Source organism: Symphodus melops (genome assembly GCF_947650265.1).
Source record: "Symphodus melops genome assembly, chromosome: 6".
In the NCBI taxonomy this organism is placed as follows: Eukaryota; Metazoa; Chordata; class Actinopteri; order Labriformes; family Labridae; genus Symphodus; species Symphodus melops.
Genome location: NC_136696.1, coordinates 10,625,085 through 10,640,360, shown reverse-complemented (window position 1 = coordinate 10,640,360; position 15,276 = coordinate 10,625,085). Strand labels below are relative to the sequence as shown.

At 40.1% G+C, this 15,276-nt stretch overlaps 1 protein-coding gene across 4 annotated transcripts; it reads right to left on the bottom strand.

Annotated features, from left to right (window-relative positions):
* Positions 1-3: 3 nt before the first annotated feature.
* Positions 4-13,487, bottom strand: cdk10 (cyclin dependent kinase 10). Of its 4 annotated transcripts, none has more exons than XM_079345643.1 (16): positions 13,151-13,487; positions 11,143-11,380; positions 9,928-10,225; positions 9,304-9,376; positions 9,129-9,200; positions 8,859-8,961; positions 8,244-8,325; positions 7,556-7,623; positions 4,612-4,664; positions 3,720-3,789; positions 3,535-3,594; positions 3,164-3,287; positions 2,737-2,876; positions 1,978-2,030; positions 332-1,884; positions 4-276 (listed from the first exon to the last, which is right to left on the bottom strand). In XM_079345643.1, exons 3-15 carry the CDS (start codon positions 10,015-10,017, stop codon positions 1,787-1,789), a joined length of 1,086 nt encoding a protein of 361 aa, XP_079201769.1. In that variant the 5' UTR covers positions 10,018-10,225; positions 11,143-11,380; positions 13,151-13,487; the 3' UTR covers positions 4-276; positions 332-1,786. The 4 variants fall into 4 exon arrangements, with proteins under 4 accessions (XP_079201769.1, XP_079201771.1, XP_079201770.1 ...); XM_079345645.1 differs by having other exon boundaries at positions 9,928-10,025; XM_079345644.1 differs by having other exon boundaries at positions 11,170-11,380.
* Between the last annotated feature and the right edge of the window lie 1,789 nt (positions 13,488-15,276).

Genomic DNA, 15,276 nt, shown 5'->3' with positions numbered 1-15,276 from the left:
GGCTGCTGGTTTGACCTTTTTATTGTATCCTAAAGCTGCTTGTGTGAATGGATGTAGAGGTTTTCCAGTTGCCTTTACCAGTTCAGTAAATTTCAGTCAATGAATTTTATTGGCAACTACATGTCAAACACAATGATACTGATCTTTTTGGTGATTTTTTTTCAGACTAGCTTTGTTGTACAGTTCATTTAAGGCTTTCAAGCTGAGGTCTTTAAAACAGCTCAACATGTAGTTTAATAAGATCAAACCATAAATGCATATCTTAACTATTCAATCCTTTTTCTTTTTAGGTCAAGTCTCAGACTTTACCTGTAGGACTCATGTTTCTTACAATTTCATGAAGCATATAAATCAGCGAGTTAAAGTGACAGCTCAGTTGCAGCCCTGCAGAATGAGAACATAGTAAATGGACTTGAGCTTGTAAATCACTTTTCTAATCTTCTGACCACTGAAAGGACTTCTTACACCGCTGGTCACACCTACGTACCTACTCACACAATGATGGCAGAGGCTGCTATGTAAAGTGTCCATCAGTATTATCGAATTCCATTCATAAACAATCGCACACGACTGACGCCACCGACGTCGCAGTGGCAGCAATTCAGGGTTCAGTGTCTTGAAATAGGACACATCAACATGTTACTGCAGGAGCTGAGGATTCAAAATGTTCAACCTTCCAGTTAAGAGACCACCGACTCTTCCACTGAGCCACAGCAGGACGTAAGAAAGAAGTCTCATTATTGAACATTGAAGGAATCCTGAGCTTGACACAAGAGGAGACACTGTTCATAAACTAATGGGCAGCTCCACTCGCCACGCTTCCTTGATGGCCTTTGCCGGTTGTTTCAGAGAGGAGGAAATCTCAGTGAATGATTTGGCTCCTGATAAAACCACAATAATGAAGAGGAAACAACAATCTGATCTTGTCCCCCCCCCCCCTCCTCCAGACATCAGTTGGAGTGGCATTGATTATTTCGCATGAAACCCGCTGACTCCATGTGTTTACAAGGCCTCTTAGTCATGAAGAGGAGGAGGCCTCTGTTCAATTTGTAAAGTTAACATCCTGTTGTTCCAACATTTTTTTTTGACAAATTACAGGGGGGGGCAGATTGGGAAAATAAATTAAAAGTTGACTTAGATTTTCCTTCCCCTGGTGTTTGGATATAAAGAAACTAACTCTCTTACACTTTGAGGTGAAAATTAAAAAGGGGGGATTACTAATAAGCAAATTCCCTGAAAGTTGACTTATTGCTTTAACTGCCGAGCTAACAAAACCAAAAAAAAAAAAAATGAAAGCAGGGGCTCCACATTTTCCACGAAGGACACTTTAACTGGTCATAGACACACTGATGGTGATGAGGAGAAAACTGTCTCGATGCTTTCTTAACAAGGCTTGCCATCCATTTATTCGACCACTAACTCTTTGAATTGTACAGGCACGTTCTTCGACTTCATTTTCTCCTGACAAAGGTCTTCAAACACACCCAAGCTCAAGCAAGTTGCTTCAGTTACCATGTCACTTGACCTTTATCAAATAATTTTGTGGTTGGAGCCTTTTAATGATCACTTGGACGTTGAACACTGCAGAGAACTATGTCGGCGGTCCGGTGTGACGTTTATCTGTGCCACGGCTTCTTTGCTTCAGCTGAGTTCTGTTTTGCTCCAAACACTCACACGTGAAAGGTAAAAAACCTCCTCATGAGAACATTCACGGTCCCCTGTGGGCTGTGTGAACAGAAACCATCTTCAGAGGGCTCCTACAAAGTCCAGTGTCTCGTCGTCTTCGTCACACTCTGCTGCGTTTGGATTGGCTGTCGGCTGGAGCAGCAGAGGCCCGCTTGTTGCGGTGGTGGGGGAAGGTTGGCATCAGCTCGGGTTCACAGGCTGAACAGAGAGACACAGAGACAAGACGAATAACTGACAAGGGATTCATCGGAGGGTCATGATGACAAGCTGATCCATAATGTCTTCACTCACGCAGAGGCTTCTCTTTGAAGTATGAACTCTCCAGACAGTCTTTGGCATTAGCTCTGAATCAGGAAGACAGACAACAGTCATTTCTATTAAAGCGTTCAATCATTTGAAGGGTGATTTCTATACCATTACTTTGCTTTGAGTGCCATAACAACTGAAGAGAGACATGAAAATGTGCGGTGAGGACAGAGACTGGAGCAGACATTCATCGAAGGTCCAAGGCTGGAGTCGAACCTGCTGCCAACGTAGTTCAACTGGCGCCCCTCAGATTTGTTTCCTGTAGTGTCTGACAACACTACAAAATGGTCACTGAGGTAAGACCCTTTTTCTTATTACTTATCTAACCCATCTGTTTTCTTATCATCATAAGTGCACAAAGAAAAAAACAAGTGTATCACGTTATCCGACCCACCTGAGAATATTATTGTGCGACTTAAACTATCCTCAGTAAGTGGATGATCCTGATATCATCAAAATCACAGCCTTGCAGTACATGTTGCAAAAATCAGTGTCAACACTGGCATGCCTTTATTCTGACCTGCTTCTTCACCTGTAGTGAAAAATGTGTCACATCGACTGAGCCACCAAAAGAGGAAAAGGTGAATCTGATATAACAGAAGGGATCGCAATAGTGTTGTGTCGGGACTCTCTGAACTCTGTCGCCTCAGGACTGCAGCCTCGTCTGCCAGGGGTGGCACTGTGTGTGTTAGCTCAGAGTGCTAGTGCTGCTCAGTCTGTGTGTGTGTGTGTGTGTGTGTGTACCTGCGCTGTGGATGGTACATGAAAAGCAGGTTGAGCAGTCTGTGTCCTGCATCAGATAACCAGGTGAATTTGTTCTTCAGGTTGTTGTACGGCTGCTTCCTCAGACTGTACTGACCGATGAGAGGCAGCTGGGAGAAACCCTGAGACAGACAGACAGACACACACACACACACACACACACACACACACACACACACACACACACACACACACACACACACACACACACACACACACACACACACACACACACACACACACACACACACACACACACACACACACACACACACACACACACACACACACACACACACACACACACACACACACACACACACACACACACACACACACACATTCCTTCACATCATCAGACATCACAGATAAACAAAGCAGTCATTAACACTGTGGACTTGAGTCTGACCGGCCAGATGTTTTCATTGGGTGTTCCCAGCAGCTGAACGATCAGGTCCACCTGCTGGATCTCAGAGGTTCCAGGCAGCAGAGGTTTGTGAGCCAGCAGCTCCGCCAGTATGCAGCCAACAGCCCTGCAATGAAAACAAAACATTTTGTTTTGTTCTGAAAACCATCTGTGTTAGCATCTGTAAAAGCCCTTTGTAATGTTCCAGAAAATCTCTGAATATGACACCAGACAATTTGAGTTATCTATGTCCAGTTTTAGATAATCAAATAATTAAACAAACAGAAGGGATCTCAAACAAAGGAGTAAATATGTTTCAATGTAATAACAGCATTAAGTTGAAATGCATGCTGGGACAGGTTGTGTCTTCTCACCACATGTCCAGAGCTGTAGTCTGCGTTTTGGTCCCTAGGAGGAGCTCTGGAGCTCTGTACCTGCACACAGATGGAGGAAGGTGCACATGTTGGAGTCGCTGCTGACTCTGTACCAGCACAACGAAAACAGGATGATGATGATGATGATGATCTGCAGGGTTCAACACACTCACCCCGACACTCACCACAGTGTGACCACGCGAGGCGTCATGGGCTGCTGAGGGATGCCGTACATTCTGGCCAATCCAAAGTCAGCTGCACAGAAGAAACAAAAGCATGATTAGTTAAAAAACCTTTCATGGATATAAACATATATTTGGCCTGCAACATGTTTTAATTAAGTAACTGATTAAATTAAGCCAAAAATCACAGCCAATAAAAGTCAATTAATAGCATCAGGTTATATGAAGCACATGTGACGAAATCTTATTGTTAAAGTGTGATGAAGCAGCTGTTTATTTTGTTTACAATGAATTTCTAATCCAGGAGAGTGACACTAAGCCCGTTAGAAACACATTAGAAACGGATATAGAGGACTAAAGTCACTGCGTCATATCCCCACAGTGCTTTCCAAGAATGTAGGGCGCGGAGCTTCTTATGCAGCGTTAAAGGGAAGGTTGCATTTGTTTGGATGTTAGGTTGAAAGATAAATAAACGTTAAGAGGAAGATCAAAGACACTCCTGAATTTTAATAAATAGGTTTCCTTCCTTTTTTTTTTGTAACCGCTGTGGAAAAAAAAATCATTTTTTTTTTTTTTACTTACAGCAAATGATGCAAACTTTTTGGTGGCTCATTTTTGGAACGGTTTGTGTTGTGTACTGTGAGGTTTTTTTTTTGTGATAATGGGACTCTACAAACAAACTTACATTTAAACGGAATGAAGCTCCTTAAGTTGGAGCGAAAGCTGATAGAAGTACAAGGTCAGTGACTGGATGGAGTTAAACAGTCTAAAGCAGTGTTTGTCAGAGAGCCAGTGAAGTCAAACGTCAGTGCTGCAGTGTTTGGGATTCTACAGCATGTCAGTGCAGGTATAAGGTGATCACAGTGAGGTGGTTATAGTAACAGTGATGACTCACCGATCTTAACGCAGCCTTTGTCTGTCATCAGCAGATTAGACACCTTCAGGTCCCTGATAAGAAGATCGAAGAGGATAATGAACAATCTGAACCTCTGTCTCTGAGCATACTAACATACTATCTGATGTACAAGCAGCGTCCAGTGAGGATTGTGTCTTTCATATGAGCAAAACAACACATATTGTCCATTTAGTACGTTTGCCTTAATAAATATGCAACATGAGGCGTTTCTGCCCCGGAGACTTAATAAAATGAAGTGTAAAGATCCTTTCCCCCCCACACGTGTTAACATTGTTTCAAATGACAGAAAATAAATGTTTTTTGATTTCTCTTCAATAATAGTTAACAAAGAGAAACACCATGATTAAACTAATATAACTGAACATTCACAGCCTCTGCATTCTAAAGAATTTTAACATTGCCTGTTATGTCTTCCTGTTTCCCTCTTCTCACCAACATTACATTTTAAACTGGGCGTTTCCTTTTTCTCGGGTTGTGCGTCTCTCCCCCAGCTCGTCCCTCTGGTGTTCTCCTCTCCCTACCGTGCTCGTCTCCCCCCTCTACAGCCCCCTGCTGCTACCCTGTAGGACGCTTGGATTGGGCGACCTCACCACTGCTTAGATGCCTCTTTGCCAGGGCGTTTATGTCCGATCAGACACGGCACTGGACAGCTGTCCGGTGCGCAACAACAGCCCAAGCAGCGCGCCTCAGCGCCCGTGCTGCAGAGGACGCAGCTCGCACCTCCAGCGCAGCGTTTAACAATTCATTCAAAAGATGGAAAGAAAAGAGGGGCCATGTTTCATGCCAATGTTTTCTTATAAGCCACATTGTCTTTTTGTTCTATTCAGATTTATCTGCTATAACTCAAAAATACTGGACGTTCAGTCGCCTCTCTCACCAATGCCTATTTTGAGCTTGCAGTCAGCCTTTCCGTCCAAACTCTCCGTGACGTAATCCAGTAGAACATGCAACTGACTTAAATACTACCGCCTCCACAATGTTTGTACCCGTTATCATTCACACACGTTTTCTGAGTAGATCACCCGCAAAACACTCGCAAACCAAACGTGCAATCTTTTGGAGTGACCAGGCGATTCAGTTCTCTTTCTAGTGTAGCTCGGCTCGAAGCTTCACCTAACGTCCCGTGTCCTCAGTGTTTGAATTGATCTAAAACACCCAGTTGACACCCACATTGAAAGGTCATTTTGAAACTAAGTCTTTAAAGTGTTCAGCCTGAAGAGCTGCTGCTCCTGCGTCTCTCTGTAGAAAAGTGAAGAGATTCAAACTGACCAAACGCTAACCAACTCTGCTACTTCCTCGCACACTTACTCGACCTCTCAAGGGCTTCCTCGTTTAAATGTTTTATAAAAAATAAGCAACACAAACCGACATTATTTCCATTAGATCTTTACCATCTTGATTGCTTATATTATATTTGCTTATATTTAACACAGCGGGGAAGGTTTCTTTTCAAGTGGGGTATATATATCTTTTCCTCTTGTAAACAGAATAAGTATCACCTTTTCTTACCTAAACCAATAGTTTCCTGCGTCATTAACTGATAATCTCCTGTTTAACTACCGTAAGCCCTTTTCAAGCTGAGTAAGACCAGACCTCTTTCTGAACTCTAAAATCATCTCATTAGCTTCATAGCTTAATTGCTTTGGTAAGTGAGCGTGAGATTCAACAGCAGCTCTGAAAACCAGATCAGCCCACTGGGGTCGTCCAATGCAAGGCTCAATGATGTGGAGGAAGAAAGAGAAGAGTTCTGAGGAGCTCAACAAGCTGTTTACCTATTTTCTTTCATGCACCGCTGCAGTTCTGGGTTTACAGAAATCCATCGCTCAAACATGACATATCAGCTGTCTATGACAAGCTAACAGGTTCCCCCCCCCGAAGAAACTAAAGCTGACTAAACACAAGATGTAAAGCTCTCACTGCCGGACATGGTAGTTGGATTTAATCTTTAAGCAGATTAATTCCACATGGCTCTGTGCCTGTCACGGTGACACTTTAAAGTTTTGCACGGGCCAAATGTAAACTATCTCGTATCCACCCTGATGTGAATCCCTGTTGAAACAAATGAAGAAGAGTTTGGCCTTGTAAACATGTCCAAGCCTGGGAAATATAAATGATGGGAGATTTTTCTGAACTTCATCCATAATTTGCTACTTGCATTTAAAAACACAGCCAAGTGGCTGCACTGGAGAAGACGGCAGATGCTGCACGCTCTCATTCGCCTTCGTCCAGATGTTCAGTTTGACTAATGCCCGCTTATCACATCAGCGCCTGAAAATGTCCAGATATTCAGATCCTGATATTCTCCCGACTTGCCTTTAACACATGTCCGATACAAAGAGGTTTGAACAAGTTCTCACAAATGGAAACAGTCTGATTGGTTAAGGTGAGAAAGGGCGCCAGGGTAGAGCAAGCATAAGGTGGAGTCTTCCATGATGGTGGCTGTTTAACATGAAATGAACGTTTACGAATGTTTCTGGAAGGCAAACTGCAAACGCAGAAATCATGTAAATCAAGTATTTAAAAATGTCTACATCATATAGTAAAAGACCAAAACAAACATAAAAACATTACAATGTTGCAGTTGAGTCTCAGCAAGAGCTTCCAGCATCAGAAAAAGACTTTGATCCAATTTAAACATTAAGACATCTCGTGCAACTCACAAGTCCAAAACACCAAATGTACTTTAAAGTAAATAAGCTTAATGTTAACAAATCCTTGGCAGACTTTTGCAAAGGACCAGTGTTAAAAGCATTTAAAGTTTGTTCTCGTCTATGTGTGTCAATGTCAATATGACAAGTTACTGTGGTTAAACTCACTCACAGAGCGAGTGGTGTGTGATTAACGTTTGTTCGATTTGACCATGTTCCTGTGCTGCCATTATTATCATGTTAGATAAACATGTATGGGAGTGTTTGGAGCTCACCTGTGTATAATGAAGTTGTGATGGAGATACTCTAAACCTCGGAGCAGCTGAAGGACAATACACTTCACCTTTGAAGAAAAAGGAAACGTAACGTTACTCCCCACACAGGGAGCCTTTTCAGCGTATCTTTAAGGGCTGACGAGGAAATGATGCATCAAAATGTTGCACTGCTTTCATGCACTGAGAAGGCACACTGTAACTATGGAAACCAACGCGTGAATACATCAACCATTTGTAAATGAACAAAGGTTTGTATTCCTTCTAAGATGAAATATATGTACAGATTAATGGAGACAACGAAAATGTGTAAATGTGCTGCATTTCATGAAATAAAGGGAAGGTGATATCTCATTATTTCATAGAACTGTAATCGGACAGCTTGTGTGTTTGTCCAGCATGAAAATGTTAGAAACAAGAGTGTGTTCACAGTTGCTGGTCTGGTATGTGCGACTGACCAATGAGGTGAACACAGAGTTTAATTTAGTTTGAATAAACAGAACACCACGGTTAAAAGCTCAGGTCATGTTGAACTCTAGATCAGTATTTGTCTGATCGAATGACATGGAGGAAACATTCATGAGTCGTGTGGAGTACTAATACAAACAAATGGACACAGAGGCCCATTTGATTTTATTAGAAATGGAAAACATGTACACGTGAGGGACTGAAGATCTTCACTCTGTCCTACCTGAGCCTCAGAGAACGGTGTCTGCATGTTTTCCAGCAGACTGGCCAAGTCCTGTTCACAGTAACTCATCACCAGGAACAGACTGAACGTGAGCCAACAGAAACATAGAAAAATAAAAGATCACGTCTCAAAGAGGAAATCTGGGATATAATGCATTATGGCAAGAGGATTTTTTATCAACCAAAAACAACTGTTACATTTCTCTCCTTAAAGCAACCAGAATCCACTAGAACACGAGTGATTTGACCTTGAAGCACAAATAACTATCTGTCTGACATTATTGTTGGACCAGCTCTGTTTTGAGGTTGTTGTTTATGGTTAAAAAAAGGCCTCTTTATCCTTAACTTGATCCAAAAGTTTATGTTACAGCCATTAAAACCTGAGTAATATTATGTTATGTAAAGTAAAGTTATATAGTTATGTTATTTAAAGCGATCACAACAAACAGCGAGATGGATGCATTAATGACAAAATTGTTTTTTGCACTGTACGCTTTTTTTCTGCTATCCTGCTTTGCTGCTGTAAGTCTGTAAATGTCTCCACTTGCAAGACGAATAAAGGATTATCTTATCTTATCTTGACACACTTTAGTGTGTGCGTGTGCGTGTGTACTACCTCTGCAGTTGACTTCCAACAACCACTTCTTTCAGCTCCACTATGTTGGGATGTCGGAGTCTGAGCAGCAGGTTGATCTCTCTGAGGCTGCTGATGGGGATCCCTGAAAGACAGAGGAATATTTAATGACCAAAAGATTGACGGTGAAATGACTTAAATCGTGGATGCTCCCCTACAGTCCCCATTTTCTATGCATGCATAAAATATACAAAACGAAGACAAATGTAACAATCCAAAGGACACAACTTGTTTCTAGAGCAGTGCTCTTACCATCCTTCTCTTTGTCCATGCGGACCTTTTTCAAGGCTACAATCTCGTCTGATTTGGTGTCTCGGGCTCGGTCTACATAGGGGAAAGAAAAGTCCAGTTAATTTAGTCACAATAACCTTAATATGTGTAGTCTAATTATAAAACGTGTCTATAGTCACCATCACAAATGACTTACAGACAATTCCATAAGTTCCTTCTCCGATGCGGTTGAATTTCTCAAACTCTCTGACGCTCCTGCAGCTTCCAAACTGGAAAAAAAAATGCAATGGAATGAAATTAAGCCTAAATAATAAATTTTTCAGATAATGGAAAGTCTCAATGAAAGGAAGGCTGAAGGGAGAGTTGAACAAGGAAGGTATAAATTGGTCGTCAACTGAACAGTCTTCATCACCAAGAACACTAGTCTTCGGGGCGGGGTTACTATCGGTCAAACGCAAACAAACATGAAGGTATGCTGAAAGTGAGGAGGACTCTTTATGAATGGGATAGTTTGATGCGTTTTTTCGTGCTGCCTGGCTCATGTGTTGAAGGAAGCGGCGATTAATGAGATCGACGGAGACAATGACATCTCACTTTACCACGAAACAAAGGTCCAACACCAACTATTTTCTCTACTTTTCAACAATGTGAGCTCAGGTAACCATTACAAATGGAGGTGATCCACCATGTAGATTTGTGAAAACTAACTTTATAGGTCAAATCAGCGATGGTGGTTTATGTGTATGTGAATAGTCTCCACACATTATCTATCCATACGTGGACTGTAAAGAGACCTGTAATATAAAACAAAAGATCTTACTCTGTCACTCTGAGGCACTGTAAATGTTTTATTGTTCTTCACGGACTTCAGCCTTATTGGGTCAGGCTCCTCCTCTCCAATAGACTCCATTATTTCTCCTGTTTTAATTCAAGAGAGAAACGATTGTAGTCCGACGCAGCTTTATCCCGACATGCAGCAGCTCAGCTCGGAGGGGGCCGCCATGTTGATTTGCTTCTGCTCCGGCCTTCCGGTAGGACGACCAAGTGCTATCCCGGAGTTTAAAGAGGCAGGGTCTGTGTGGTGTAAGTGAAGCCCATCATGACTTCTTCAAGGAAAGCTGTAAAAAAAAAAAAAAAACGATTCAAAGAGAAACAAAAGAAAGGCTGACACTGTTATCCTTCGTCAATATAGTGTCCTTTTCCATAGTTACACAGAGGCCTGTGTCTGTCACAAACAACCATCCCAACTATTTCAACCCACTCAGAAACTTTATCAAGGCTGTCCAAATCAGGATTTTAAACATGTTGAATCTATTAAACAACAACTAATGCTGATATTTTAATCTTTGGGCAGCAAAGTGCCAGTTTTAAAGGACCTATCAGTGATTTGTCATATTATGTAGTGTCAGCAGCAGCTATAAGTTTAGGAGTGATTTGTTTACAACAACCTGCCTTTTTACAAGAAAGTGAGCAGAGTGGTCCAGTTTACTTTCAAGGCACAGAAGGGTCTCAGGATAAGTCACAGACCTTCAAACTAAGTTATGAGCTGACTCTGACCCTAAGGTGCTCTGGCATGGCCCTTTTAGTTGTTCCACAGTTCAGGCTCAGGACAAAAGGTGACTGTGCGTTCTCTGTTCTTAACTGTGGAACAGTCTGCCAGAGGAAATTAGGCCGACAGAGTCAGTTGCGTCTTCTAAATCTCTTCTTAAAACACTATGTAGAGCATCCTATAGTATTTTTTATCTTATGTTCTGTTTTAGACAACACCGTTGTTGTTGTTGTTTTTAACTCTGACTGCTAATGTGGTTACTTGTACTTGTTAACTTGTCATACAACAGACTGTAATTTTAGTGGTTGCCTGATAAAAAAACATAAATACATTCTGAAGTTATCTTCAGCCTGCAGCCTTGTTCCTACAACCACAGATATTTTAATTATGTTAATTTAACAATTGTAACATGTGATAAATCAAATATATTTTAATATAATTGCAGAGTTTTCTTTACTCTCTGATCGTGCCTGATTCCCACTTTACCTTCTTTGGCAGGTCATATTTGCTTACTTTCCAGTCACCAGTTTATTCCCCACTATGAAAGGTGTGCACAGGGGCCTCCGCTCTTTGACTGCGTCCGCTAAAGTCACTGTAGGCGGTGAGGCAAAGAGGTCATCTTGTGAAGGAGCTGTAATGAGGATGGTAGGTGGAGGTCGGGAGATGTAAGTTGGCTCTGGCTCTGGCTCGGGACTTGGCGGTGGTGATGGAGGACTCTCTGTAACTATGAGGGAGAACATGACACTTCAAATTGAGTTTGAAGATAGGTAAGGCCTAACCAAAGTACAAGTTAAATATAGTTGGTCAAAAACTATGGAGGCCCCAAGAGCTCAACACTCTGCAGTTTGAGTAAATGCTGGCAGAAGAAAATGTAGAAAATTAAGATAACATGTTCAATTCTTTAAAAAATAACTTTGAGAAAACATACTGCTAATACATGCAACACAACATGAACATAATACCACAACCATAATCACATACCATGACTCAACCAATTATCAAAACACACCCAAATAACAGAAGTCAACCAAGCAGGAAAATAATCAAAGCAACAATAATACCTTAAACAACTCATTTCAATCACTCAACCAAAAAAAACACTAAATAACTTAGACCCAAACACAACTAAATTACTCTACAATGCAACACAGCACAACGAAATACTGTAATACGGATAATACCAAATACAAAAAGACAGATATCATAACCTTATATCACATAAAAATATTACACCCAACCAAATATAACACAACAAAAAGGCCTCAACTCGTTTAAAAGTAAAGAAAAAAAAACAACAAGCATAAAATAACCTAATCATAAAACAGAACAAAATTATGCAATATGTTTGTATGGTGAAATACAACCGAATACCTTCTATGGCAAAATAACTGAATGCACAAAACCCCTGAACATAACCAATAATCAGAAAACAAGAATCTTACTCAACACAGACAACTAGCACAACACAAAAAAAAACCACAATACAATCAAATCGCCTACCTGAGCACAACCGGTCATTTACCAAAATCAAAGGCACCGTCATAAAAACCCTTTACAACACGGAACAAAAATACTCAACACAACAAATCACATCAAAGGAAAGTAACTCATTAAAATGTTGTGGTATTTATATGAGATGTATTTTTAGTTTGTGTTGCAGTGTTTGGGGTCGCTGTAGAAGTGTGGTATTTGGATTTGGGGGAATTTGATGCATTGTAAATAATTAGTTGTGTTGTCTGTATTAACAGCCACTTTTTTTCATGTTATGTAGTTTTGCCCTCCATTTAAATTCCTGTTAATAAACAAAGCCCCCCCATCCCTCATCTACTGGATGGTCTGTGTTATATGTGTGTGCTTGTTGTTTAAGTTACCTGCTGACTTAGGCCTTTCAGCAGTGTGTGTGTGGTTGTGTGATGATGTGTATATCTGATCAAAGCCTTTATGTATGAAGAGCAACAGCACATTTTAAATTGGATTGTGCTAATTTCTTAAGAGCGTTATAGGTTTGTATCTATATCTTCTAAGGAGGGATAACAGTGTACATTAACAATGATGATAAGGTTTCTTAATACAAGCTGATTATTACAATGCACTAAACCTGTTTGCACCAATTAACACAAATGTAGTCAGAAATATTCACTGCACAGCTAAATATTAACATTAAGAGGGCTTTGTTTGAAGATAATAATGATGTCCTTTCATTTTGCTTTAACTATACAATTATAATTGCTTCATTTAAGACTTTAAACAAGGACCGGTTTACCTTCCAATACAGTCCATGTATCAGATGTGCTGTAACTAAACTATACCTTGGCAAAAAGACAATAACAAATATTGAATTTGGATGAACTGAATACATTTTTAACGCATTTATCCGTAGCTCTAATCTGTATAAATCAAAAGCTTACCAAGAAGTTGATAAGGACTTTATACCATTATCTCTTCTGTTCTCCAAGTGATACTGAAGTCATTATGTCATGCATTTCATTCCTACCTATAATTTCCTTCTGGCTTGCTCCAGACCCCATCAGGCTTCACTCAGCTGTTGTTCAGTCATTACATGTCCACACACATACGGCCTACATCCTGGTCAGTGTATGTTGACCCATGTTCACTGTGCATTTAAAGAACCAGTCCTATGTCTGAAGCAACAGATTGTGCCCGTCTCCCTCTCCCTTGCTCTGCCACGCCCCCTCCCTGAAGCGTCACTCGATCTGTCTGGAGACAGACACTAATCCGGAGCAGTAGTAAGTTCTGGATTTAAAGAGTACATGAGGACACATTAGTGTAAACTCTTGTTTTGTCATTTTAAAAAATTACAAAACGGTCACATGATTACTCCTGAACTGACACACTGGTAGAATATATCAGGTGATTTCCATTCAAATCATATTAAGTTTGACAATGTTTACAGTTAAAATTATTCTAAAATTATATAATGATAGAATTTTAGTGTTTGATTAAACACACCATTTATACTTTTCAATAATTAGCTAATATAAATGGTATGTGTCCAAGTAGCAACCTTTACAGGCTGCTGGGATTTAACCCAAGCGTTATGCTGATGCAAACGTTTCTTTGAGTAAAATATAGAAGCTGACAGATATGGTTGAGCTGGTATTATCAACAATGATGAGCTCATCAAAGGAAAAAGCCATTTTTTTAGAACATCTAATGCAGAAGACAATTCTTATATTGATTTAGAAAGCATGTCCTCATGAAGTTTACCCAGCAGAGGGAACTCCTGTTCCATTATATACATTACTTTCTGCACTGTCTGGAGGCAAAACTTTCTCCCAGGTTTTGGAATAGCAATGGTTGCAAGCCTGTGGTGATAAATCCAAACCTACAAAGTACTGTAGGCCTGAACAGTGTCAGAAAAAAATTTAATGTGACAACAATAATGTCAATAATGGATTGACAAAAGGAAGTGTGTCAAATATTTAAAAGTCCATATCAACAGCAATTGTATTTTTGTTATTCTTCATGTTTTAAATAATATCAACTATGTTAAAAACTTTTTTTCATCACTAAATTGGCACCAATTAATCTGAGCGTAGCATGTAGCTTAGCCTCACCTGGCTGCATGAGCTTTATCTGGCTGAATCAAAATGCTCTGAAAGCATGGCCTCTATGTCAATCCATAATAAGAAATGTCCAAATACACTGAGTGAGAAAGTCTTGCCTGTTTACAAAATCATTTTTCTGCACCATGTGTTCTAATAAATTTAGACTCTTTCAATGTGTTCATTGCAAATCCCCAATTGCGGTCATAACATAATAGTGATTAACTTAACTGCCAAACTTACAAGGTTGTTTTATTGCACATTATACAGAGGCACATGGCAGTGTCTGCGTACTAACTGCCTAATACTGTATGTGGCATACTTCTTGGTTGACTGTAACCAGGACCTAAATCCCAGTCTCCTGAGTGCAGGGCCTGTTTGGTTTGGCACATTCATAAAACCAAACCACAAGCCTAAGCAGATACGATAAAACATTGACGGGTGTCTGGAACGATTAGGTTCACATGAAACCATAACCCCTGATAGTAAATAAAATGATGTAGTTTCATAAACACAGTTCTTTAATATAGATTCATTTGGACAAGTGATATCAACACCATTAAACTGCTTAAAGAGGGCAAAGCAAGTATGTCTTTAAATTCTACCTGTTTAGCGTTGTGCTTAAGATGTAGGTCAATAATTCAAATATATTTCAAGGCAACAAATACTGGAAACTGTAATATGTATGTTGTATGAGTTTTTTATTTGTGTTAGTATTTGAAACAGAAAGTCTTGTAAAAGGAGCTTAACAGCAAACAGAACCCACACTGAGTCATAAACCTGAAGAGATGTTAAAACGGCATATTTTAAAACGTGTAGTAATACACATACATTTAGAGCCACTAATGAGGAGGCTTTTAAAAAAGGCACTGTTGGCTGACACAATGAAGGAAGCTTCCAGGGTAAGGGGGAAAATTCATATTATCTATTAATTATCAACAAATAGCCTGATGAATTATTTAAGCATTGTGTGCCATGGCCTGTTTTTCATGGTGTAAGATGAAGATGAGACTTATTTTATAGATCTTTATGTTTCTCAAGTTGAGATAAAAAA